This window comes from Corella eumyota, chromosome 5 (assembly GCF_963082875.1).
Source record: "Corella eumyota chromosome 5, kaCorEumy4.1, whole genome shotgun sequence".
Lineage (NCBI taxonomy): Eukaryota > Metazoa > Chordata > Ascidiacea > Phlebobranchia > Corellidae > Corella > Corella eumyota.
In genome coordinates, this window is record NC_137494.1 from 1,635,411 (window position 1) to 1,646,459 (window position 11,049).

Here is an 11,049-nt window from a genome sequence, read left to right on the forward strand (position 1 = left end):
ATTGTTTTAAAGGTTATTAAAGTAAAAGGACGCTGTGTGCATTTAAGAATTACGCTTTAGTTAGATAAGTTTACAAACAGTGATACTATGGAGTAATACCTATACATTCTGAGACATTATTTTTTATTGCAAAAGGCATTACTTAAGGTTCCAACCAAAACGTTATAAATTTCTTTAAACTAAGTTATCCTCTATTTAAGTTCTCTAAATGGTCGACTTTACTAATTATAAATTAATTTTTTTCATTATTTTCATGGGGTTGAACCAAAAACATTTAACACTTAGGCTTAAGCTATACATTTAGCTACTCTATCAGTTTATTGTCTTAAAATTGACTTTCAGTTAGTGTGTTAGTTAAGTTAAAAGTAGCAACATTTGTATTTATTGATTTTTTTATAGATATCAAACTTGTAAGTAAACATGGATGGTACTGATGGTAATAGTGAGATGTCATCAGTTAAAAGTGAGAATTATTGTGCTGGAATAAATGTTGAAGCAAGCATACAAAAACTACAGGAACTTGGTAATTTACAACTGTAGCGAATTATTAATTTTAATTATTAAAAACATTCTTTAGTGGTTAGTTGATACAAGAATATAAAATTCTGGCTAAATCTTACGGAAATAAACTCTGAATTTAAGTAATGTCTAAATCCATTTTTATTAAGTGGCATCCGTTCAGTAAAACGAAATGGCCTAACTGTTTTTAAAACGAACATTTGTACTTAATAAAAAGCAGAAATGAATCGTTGGAAAAATAATTCAATACTAGAGAAACGAGGTTAGAGTTCCCATGTGAAAATAGTTGTTAAATAACCTGCAAATTCGATAAACAAATTATAGTTAAAAGCATTGGAACTCATTGTTAAAATAGGGAGGAAAAATACGCCAAAGCTTGACAGCAAATAAATAACAATTTTATTTCAAATCAACATCAAAAACTGTTTGTTTATAAAATTAAAGGTTAGCTTATGTGGATTTATCCAAAATAAGCTACACAACTATCAATTTATCAAAAGATCGTTCAATTTTATATTCTAAATTAAAACAAAAATATTTAAAAAAAGTTAAGTCAAAAACTATGATTTTTTTATATTTTTTGTCCACATTTATATGCCCAACTCATTTACTTATTTTGTCCAATATAAAAGTTTAACATTACTTTTCATGTTTATTTTTTAGCATACCAAACTATTAAACATGCTGGGTGTATTGACCATGATCAATTAGAAGAATTTCAAGCATTGTCAGATAACATTATTGAATTGGTTTGTTTATTTAATTTTTTTTTTTGATTTAATGCGTAGACATAAAGTAATATTTGCGATACAGTATAAAAGTTTAAACCCAGAACTTGTAGTTAAGCCTAGCTCCATAACCACTACAGCTTATTGTCAATTTTTTTTTTTTTTTAAATTTTTATCTATGATGTGGGAAAGTCGAATGCGCGTCTTAAACATAGAGTAACATAAGTAAGTTCCAACCCAGTCTCGAGTTGCCTGTGTTAGTTTGGGATATTATAGATTATATAACTGCCCAATAATTATACTGCTGATTAAGTGCTGGCTCAGCAGGAGTTCCTACCGTTTATAGCACCTTACTCAAGGGCGCTACAGCATGAGATCAGTGGGGATTGAACCCATGACCTCATGTGTGGTGTAACAAGTGTTCTTACCACTTCACCATGCTGCCGGTACAATATAAGCCAAAGGTTATTTAGTTTTGTTTTTAGCATGTAGTTTGTCGAATAGAAAGCTAAAACACCTATTTCTACTCGTTTAACCAAAAACTGTTTAATTTTTTTATTCTAGGCATTAATACAAAAATTTATAGCCTACTATTGTTACAAAAGAATTTTTTTTATTATGTTTTATGTCAATAAAATCAATTCTTGCAATGTTTTATTTCAATAAAATATAATTCTTGTAATTTTTTTTTAAAACATAATTATTGCTTTATACAGGATGATGAAAGACATAGTTTACGTGATGCACTTGAAATTGAAACCATTTCTGCAAGCAAGAAAAGGCATGCTCTACAAATCCTTCCACCTAGATATAGAAAAGAAATGGAAGGTAATTTGAATCATTAGTAAACTAAATGTAATGCAGTTGCAATTGTTAACAAATGAACAATTAATTTATACCTATTACTGGATTAAGTATAAGCAGCTTGGCAAGTTAACTTAATTATTAAAAATTAGTAAATTAATTGAACTAATTTATTTTTTCCATCCAATATCTCCCAATCTAAATCCAATATCATCATACAATTATATCCAATTTTACTTTTAATGTTAAATATCCAATAATACTAATTTATTTTTACATCCCATATTAGAGGCAGTATTGGCAGCTCGACAAGCTAATGAAGAGGACATGAGATTTATGAAGAGAACATGGGAAGAGCAAGAAAAGAAAAGAGACAAGTTGGTAAAGACTCACGATCATCTGATGAAGGAAAATGGAAAATTAGGTCCAGAATCGGATGTAATAAGAAGAGAGCATGATGAAATTATTGCTCAACTTAATCAGAGAATGTCAGATAAGGCGAAGTATGTTAAAAAATGTTTTTGTTACATAATGACTTTAGGTCTCAAGACTTTATTTTTAATTTAATTTTTTATTTGTGTACTCTTTATGTTTGAAGATCCACTTAACACCCTAAACATAAAGGAATATTTGTTACCCCTTGCCAGTCTCAAGTTGCCTTTGGCAGTTTGGATAAAAATATTTTTGTCCAATTTTTAAACTGCTGATTGGTTTTTGGCTTAGAAAGGGTTTATACCTATAGCGCTAACTTAAGGGCACTACAGAATAAAAGCAGTACGGGATCAAACCCAGGATCTCGGGAAGTAAAGCCAAGTGTTCTAACCACTACACCATGCTGACAGTTTTTGATTTAAATATATTAGCCATTAAAACAGAAGCAATTTAAAATATACTTAAAATTCTTAATTTCTTTTTTCTAGCAAGCAGATAATATTAAACGAAAGCAGGGATGCACTGAGAGATACAATACAGCAAACCTCAGAGATTGATATCGGGATTGAGAATGTTAACGAAGATCTCGCTGATGATTTAAACGTTCTTGCTAAAGAAAAAACTGAAGTTGTTGGCGAAAGTGTAAGCTGAAAAAAATACTTTTTTTTACTTATATAAGTTTTAGCAGTATTTTACAGGCTCTGTTTGATTTAAAAGCATTTTTTGTATATATATTTATTTATTCTATAAGAATTGTTTTTACTTATCTTCAAGTTTTATAAGCCTAAAAAACTAGTTTGTTAATTGTTTATTAATATTAAAAATTGTTTTAGGGCGAAACAGAAGATTTGATAAAAGTTCAAAAAGAAAAAAATGCGGAAGAAAAAAAGTAAAAATTATTATTTTTGTTTCATTTTTTCTTATTATAACACTAAGGTTTTATTTTAAATGAAAGATACTAGTAGGATGATGTTTGGTTAAATCAAAATATTGCAGAATAACTGATAAGATTTTGGATGAAATAATGGAGTTAGGAGTAAAATTAGATGATGAGCAGAAGGTAAAATTTTACATTTTTGAAATAAAATAAAGAAGAGTTTTAAACTATTTTAACACATACATTAAATTTAAATAAAAATTTATCAAAAATTAAACACAAAGACTCTTTTAATACAATTATCGAAAAAAAATGAATGTGTATTTTTATGTTTTATTTTCTTAAGCTACGTATTTAATTTCTTATTCAGAAATGTAAAGCATACATAGGCTTTTATGTTTATAGTTTATTTTTTATATTTATTGTCAAAAGATTATATATATGTATATTTATATTGTAGCTTAATTCATTTAATTTTAAATTAGACTGTCAGGAGAATTGAAAACTCGCATTCAAGATTGGAAATGCAAGCCCTTCAATTAACAAACAAAATTGAAAGAGAAAAAGAAGCCAACCAAAAACTATTCCATGAAAAGTAAGGGAATACTTTAACTATTACAAGTAACATTATAGAATTAATTTTGTTTTGAAAATTTAAGTAATCTAAACAGGAGCCCTTTTTAAACTGAGTTTTTTATTTTTAGTGAAACAGCTCGTGCTGCTAAAAATAAACAACAATTGGAATACGAAGCAAAAGTTGCAGAAATAGAGAAAAAACTAAAACTGGTATCTGTTTAAACTTTGCAAGTTTAAAATATTGTATTGAATATAAAAATCTGGTTTTAGCTTAATACCATTAACTAAACTATATGCCTGTTATTTATAATTATAAAAAAAACTAATTAGCAAAGTTAATTTATTTGCGGTGTTTTATAATAAAAATAAATCTAAACCTGTATTATCTGGTATTTAAAATGTATTGAAAAATATATTAGTGATAAAAACTTAAATATATTGTTATATATATTGCATACAAATGTAACTAAAATTAAAAACAGTTGAAAAAGTTTTTTTATTTTTAAATTTTAAAGTGCCAATTTAAATGCCAAAGATTACTTTTTTAAAGTCTGATTGCAACCTATAGTATACAATATTTTAAATCTGAAACAATTTAAAAGGTTATTTATTTTTTTAAGGTGATGGACCAAGTAGCAGAGGCAAAACAGGAACAAAAACAAATTGTTTCAGTAAAAGATGAAGTTTATGGCAAACAACAAGAAGCTATGATCAAAAAACTTGAAATTCAAACCAAAGTTAAAGGTTTAAGTGCAGAGTAAGTAAATAGTGTTATATGGTAATACCGATAATTATAACCCTGTGAGGTTCATGGTTCGATTCCCACTGCTTCCATTTTAAGCAGTCTTAAGTAAGGCACTAAACCGGCAGCATGGTGTAGTGGTAAGCACACTTGCTACACCACGCATGAGGTCGTTCAATCCCCACTGATCTCATGCTGTAGCGCCCTTAAGTAAGGCACTATAAATGGTATGAAATCCTGCTGAGCCAGCACTTAATCAGCAGTATAATTATCAGGCAATTATAATCTATAATATCCCAAACTGCCACAGGCAACTCAAGACTTGGTCGGAGTAACAATTGTTACTCTATGTACAAGTCGCGCATTCGACTTTCCCACATTGAGGATAAAGATATATACAAAAAAAATGTAACCCAAACCAAGCCCAAACATAGTAATCTATCAGATATATAAAATTGTAACTTAGGTTTATATAATGGATTTGCCAATGTAGAAAACTCTGAAAATTCTATATCATTCAGGTTTTGGTGTTCAGTCTATTGTTACTTTGTAAGCTGATAGTTAAACAATACTAAACATTTGGTCTAATCAAATCATTGTCATTTTATTTTTATTGTTTATTAAATTACTCTTCATATCAAGAAATGTTATTGTGAAAAATTATTCCCAGCTGTTGGCCTGTGTTTATCATTTTTAGTTACTAATACGTAACAAATATGTCTAATTAAATAAAAAAAAATTAAAAATTTTATATATATATACTTTTTAAATTGTTTGTATTTCTTGATATTTTTAACATTTTTTTTACAAAAAATGTGGCATTTTTTAATATTTTATTTTCATTTTATTTCAAGGGTTGAAGATCTAAAAAAGAAAACAACAGATCAAGTAGAACTAGCGGGAAATTTTACTCAAAGTAATGCAGCAATAAAGGAGAAAATGGAACTGTTGAATGAAAACCATTTGGCCACAATGGAAACTTATAACACACAGATTGAGGAATACCAAACTGTTTTTGTGCAAGAAAGACAAGAAAGGTAGTTTGATGTCTTTTTTAGAATTTTTTTTCTATGTCTGAAACTCACATTGAAACCTTTTCTGCATGAATTACCTTTTTAAATTATTTTTATTAACACATACACATCAATAACCTGCGCTACAGTCATGTTTTAATTGTTGTAATATGGTTGTAACTTTTAAAACTAATATTTGCCTGTGATAATTTACCTGCACACCACAAATTGCAGTTTTTTATTTTGAATGCTTTTAATTTGGCCATGCATATACATCTATCTACATGTTGTCCACTAAGCATCATTACATATAGATGTTTACATATACATTTGTCAATTTCAAGCCAAATTTTATCTAATTTTAAAAAACAATTAACTATTCTTTTAAGGCAAAAGACTGAGGAACTGAGAGATGAATCTGAAAAAATCTTGGAAAACTTTAGAGCTGAACAAATCAAATACATGAACGAGATGACAAGAAATATTGAACTTTGCAGAACTCAGCATAAACAGTTGACTGAACAGGTAAATTTACAATTATTTTAACTTATTAGGGCTTAAAGTTTGTTAAGTTAATGGTAGGCAATATCACCGGGTAAATAATATTCAAAAATAAAAAAGCAACTTGAGGCTGAGTAAAAGTGAAAAAAAATTTAACATTAGTTGCTGTGAAGTTGGCCTACTTACATCAAAGTTAAAATAAACTACAAAAAAGTTATATTTTTGGTGGGAACTATAAAAAAACATATTTCATTAAAATGAAATATAAAATTTATTTTTTTGGAAGGGTTTTAATTAATTTTAATATAATTTGACATACTAAATTTTTTCTAGAGTATTTGGCTCAACAAAGAAACAAAAAACAACTTAAAATACACCAACACATTGGAAGTTAAGTTGGAGGTAGCTCAAAACAGTTTTGAAACAATGAAATCTTCTTTAAATATGGCAATCCAAAGATTGGAGAGTAGTGTAGAATTGCTTACATCAGATAACGAACGAAAAACTAAATATCTTAAAGGTTAAATTTTGTAACTTATCGTAATTAATTGTATTTTTTTAACTTTTAGGAAGTGGTTTTGACACTTTTTTTTATAAAATGACTTATTAAACTTTGTTATTTAACTTAACCTTACAATATTTACAGTGAGTTGTTTAAATTAAAAATAAGTTAAGATAACAAAAAGGGTAAATTTTTGTGTTTTAGACAAAGGCCCACAGATGGTGGAACTGGGAATTGAACTCGATAACCGAACCAAAGAATACTCAGAGTTAAAAGAAGAGGTGATCACGATCAGAAACAAGGAGAAAAGCATAAAGGAGCAAATAACGAGAGTTAATATGATTCACAATAAACTGCTTGGCCCAATTGTGAGTATATTTTAATTTTGTTTTTCTACAAATGCATTGAACTTAAATTTTAGTGCAAAAATATTTTTGATATTTGCTATGGTAATTGAAACAGTTGGCAGGCTGCATGTGCACATAGCCTTTTTTTCTCAAAACCTAATTCAAATGCTTTTTTTTTTGATTAATGTTAAATTTGTGTTGAATATTTCTTTGTTAATTTTTTGCAAACTTCATTGCTTTTTTATCGATTTAAATGCACTATAAACTGTGGTTTATTATACTTTTTAAAATACTAAATCACTAACCCATTACCGGTTACCACAATAGTAGATATCATAATATTTTGTAACTTGTCTGATAATAAAACAACCAATTAGGAATAAATTTCTTTGTGACTTGGTTTAGCTCACAAAGCTATAAAATGATGAAAAATATTTGGATGAAAAAAAAAAATTTTAAATAACATTTTTTTTTAACTAGGAGAAACTAAAAGTAAGTCTTAAAGAAGCAAGAGCTAATGATGTTGAGAAGCTGATCAATCAGGGAATGGAGAGAAAGAACAAGGAGGAAGATATTTATCACACAACGATTAAACTTGAACAGGTTGTTAACAGCAACGATGGTTTTAGAGAGGTAGAATTTTTAATTCATTTTTAAGGATTTGTTTTTTTAAAAGAATTTACATTTATTTATCAAAAAGCTTGGCGATAATATATATATATTTAGTGTAAAATTTATAGGCTATTAAAATAACTAAAACTACTAATTGCGGTATTGCGAGTAATTATCCCAAGCAAATATTACTTCATGGGTGTAGCTATATTACAACAAATAAAAGGTCGAAGCATAGAGCTGACTTTTAACTAGTTTAAATTAAAACCTGTTATAGACTCATATATTTTTTTTAAATTTATAATATGGAATTTATAATTTAAAAGCAAAAAATATTTTAGTATTTTTTTTATAATAAGTTACTTAGGCCTATTTAAAGCTTATTTTTATTTATTTTTTTTTTATTTTTTTTGTTTTTTTGCGCATTGATAACAGTAAATAATAAATGCGATATACAATTAATATTATTTACGTTTTATTTTTATTTAAAAAATTTGTGAAATTTTTGTGAAATTTTAGGGCATTCAGGCTACAACAGATGAACTGGATTTACTTCACACAGAAATGAAAGTAAATAAAAGATATCAACTCAAGTTATTTGTCCATTTTGAAATTCTTCAAAAACAATTTACTGATACTTGGAATAAATGTATTGAAATGGAAAAAGCATCAGCTGATCAAGTAAAAAAAATTAAATTATTGTGATTTTTATTGTTTTTTTTTAATTTTTAATAAAAGTAAAATAAGATATAGAACAAAACATATTAAAATAATAAGACTGAAAAAAATGACAAAATCAATTTCATATTGCTGTATTTATTAATGTTTACATAAAGATTGAGTATTATAATTTGGCATAGTCACCAAACCTATCATTAAGTTCTTACTTACATTAATATAATTCCAAATTCTTATAAAGCAACAAGATAATCACATAACACTAAAAAACAACTTTTTTCGTAAAGCGTTTTAATTTATAATACCATGTTTGTAGTTTAATTTGCATGGTAACATAATAATGTGTAAAATTGCAATGCAATCGTGTAACCCTTTATTATGTTTAGGACCAAGATATATTGAAAGGGATAGGAAAAGTACAGCAAGAAACCATGGAAAGATCAAAAAATTTGAACAACATTTCCTCAAATCTACAGCAAGAACTTTCAACTTTAACTGGATTTCTAGATGATGTTTCTAAGAGAAGACCTAAGGGTAAAAAATAAATAAAAATAAATTAAAAATATAAGTTAAGTGTATATATTGTAAAACATAATTGTTGACACTTCATTACAACATATACATGTTGTTATAATTTAGGTACAAGTATTTTTTTTGAATCAGGCATTTTTTGTATAATATGTGAACTTATTTATAGAATTTAATTTTTTTTTTATAAAAATGTTTTTAGACACTAGACAATCTAAACGACAACTTGCAAAAGAACAAAGTAAAACCAACCAATTGGAGGTCAATAAACCACAGCGAAACAGCCAATCAGCACTCAGTGTTACCAAGCGTTCAAGTCGAAATTTATCAAAAACTAACCAATCAGAACCAAATTTAAGACGAAATTCAAATAGAGATCTAGCACAAAAACAAGCCTCTAGTGTTAGTCGGTTATCCAGGCAATCTTTAGGCAAATCTATGAAAAAAAGCACATCCAAGAAAAGTGTTGAAAATGTTCAGGAAAATTTGCTACAATCAAAAACTTCTGGACTAAGTGAGAATGTCCAAGTATTGCCACCAGTTGGTATGGTGTGATACTACAAGATAACAATACTTCTTCATATTTGCGTAATTTTAAATTTATTTAATTTTAACTGTGGCATTTACAATTCAATAGTTAAGATTTTAAAGTTGTTTACTTAGCTCTTCCTTGTATTAACACTGTGCATTTATGGTTAAAGTGATTTATTGCAAATTTAAAAACTAAACATGTTTGTCTAGTAAATATGCCTGCAAAACTATTCTATATTACCTTCTTGCTTTTTTGAATTTTATTAAAATTTACATATAGCTGTAGTAAAGTTTTGCCTTATTTATTAATTGTATTTAATATATTTTATCATTTTTTTCACTGCACATACATATTAATGCATTATTTATGTAAATACGAGATTATATACATACATTTTATTTGTTTCTTTTAAATATATTATATTTTTCATTTTTTTTGTAATAAATTCTTTTTTAAATATTAAAAAATATTTCTCAGTAAGTGTGTAACAACAAATCAACCTTCAGATGTTTACAAATTTAATTACTCGATTGTGCTAAAATTGCTGGTTAGTTGAAGTGCCTCGCTTAAAGCGCAGTACGTACTCTGTGAGAAAAAATGTGAATACGTCATCATTAGTAAAACGAGTTTATAGTGTAAGGGTAGTTTATAAAGCAGATTTGATAGAAATTTAAGCTAGTTGTGGTTCTTTGTTTACATTGTGTGATATTAATATAACATAAGCCGAACTTAATTTATTGAAATAAAAACATTAAAACTTTGTTTTGTAGATGAGACATTATTTTAATATAACCGATAGAAGAAAATCATACGTCATAATCACACCTGATTACGGAATAAACAAACTGGATATTTGATGTGAAATCATATCGGAAAAATACGAAATCAAATCAAACGACAAATTTTAAGATGAGTGATGAAATAAAACAACGAAATAAAAAAGGTAAACCATTAAATATTTATTAACATTCCAAGTATGTTTTGTATAATTTTTAATTTATCGAAATAAAACAAGGACGTATTTTTCAAAACCGATTTCGTTTTAAATTACAAATAAAAACATTTTCGGGGTTTAGTAAAAATATTTCAATTATAAGAAAAAATTTAAACCCTTTTCAAATAAAAAACAAAATGTCACTAAAACGTACTAATATCTATCTTATTTAAATATATTTGTATAAAAGACCCCAATTGCCCTGTGAATCAAATATAAATATGTACCAAAAAAAATTTTTTTTTCGATTTTAAATTTACATCACGACTGAAACCACAGTTAAGAACCTATGAAAATAAAACATAAAAATTGCTAAAGGCCCGTTCACACGGCGTATGCAAAGCAACGTAACGTAATGTAAGATTGCGCAACCATTTAAAAAACGAGTTGGTCACACGTACGAAAGTTTGCAAAAGTTACGTAAGATTTCGTAAAGTTTTGTGGCTGATTTACGGGAAATTTAAGTTTTGTGGCTGATTTACGGGAAATTTACGCAAGATTTCGTAAGCGGTATACTTTTATTAGATATTTTTTATTAAAATTTTAAAAAAAATCTCTAGACCACGCAAAGTTACGTTACGCAACGCAACGTAACCCTGTCGTATGAACAGGCCTTAAGTCCTAAAAACCAAATTTAATTTCTCATTGGGTGCGCAGAAGTATA

General features: G+C 27.3%; 1 protein-coding gene across 1 annotated transcript; it reads left to right on the forward strand.

Moving 5' to 3' along the window:
* Positions 1-387: 387 nt before the first annotated feature.
* Positions 388-9,769, forward strand: LOC145752375 (uncharacterized). The gene is made up of 18 exons (XM_082568652.1): positions 388-523; positions 1,183-1,268; positions 1,964-2,075; positions 2,341-2,554; positions 2,972-3,125; positions 3,317-3,372; positions 3,480-3,543; positions 3,846-3,955; positions 4,065-4,146; positions 4,557-4,693; positions 5,533-5,715; positions 6,081-6,216; positions 6,526-6,712; positions 6,899-7,062; positions 7,522-7,674; positions 8,173-8,334; positions 8,718-8,865; positions 9,062-9,769. Exons 1-18 carry the CDS (start codon positions 421-423, stop codon positions 9,412-9,414), a joined length of 2,604 nt encoding a protein of 867 aa, XP_082424778.1. The 5' UTR covers positions 388-420; the 3' UTR covers positions 9,415-9,769.
* Positions 9,770-11,049: the final 1,280 nt, after the last annotated feature.

Excerpts from the sequence above, each read along its gene's own strand:
- LOC145752375 (XM_082568652.1), top strand. The coding sequence starts at position 421 with ATGGATGGTACTGATGGTAATAGTGAGATGTCATCAGTTAAAAGTGAG. Across the intron at positions 4,694-5,532 it reads GTTAAAGGTTTAAGTGCAGA|GGTTGAAGATCTAAAAAAGA; the intron begins GTAAGTAAATAG and ends TTTTATTTCAAG. Across the intron at positions 5,716-6,080 it reads GTGCAAGAAAGACAAGAAAG|GCAAAAGACTGAGGAACTGA; the intron begins GTAGTTTGATGT and ends TATTCTTTTAAG.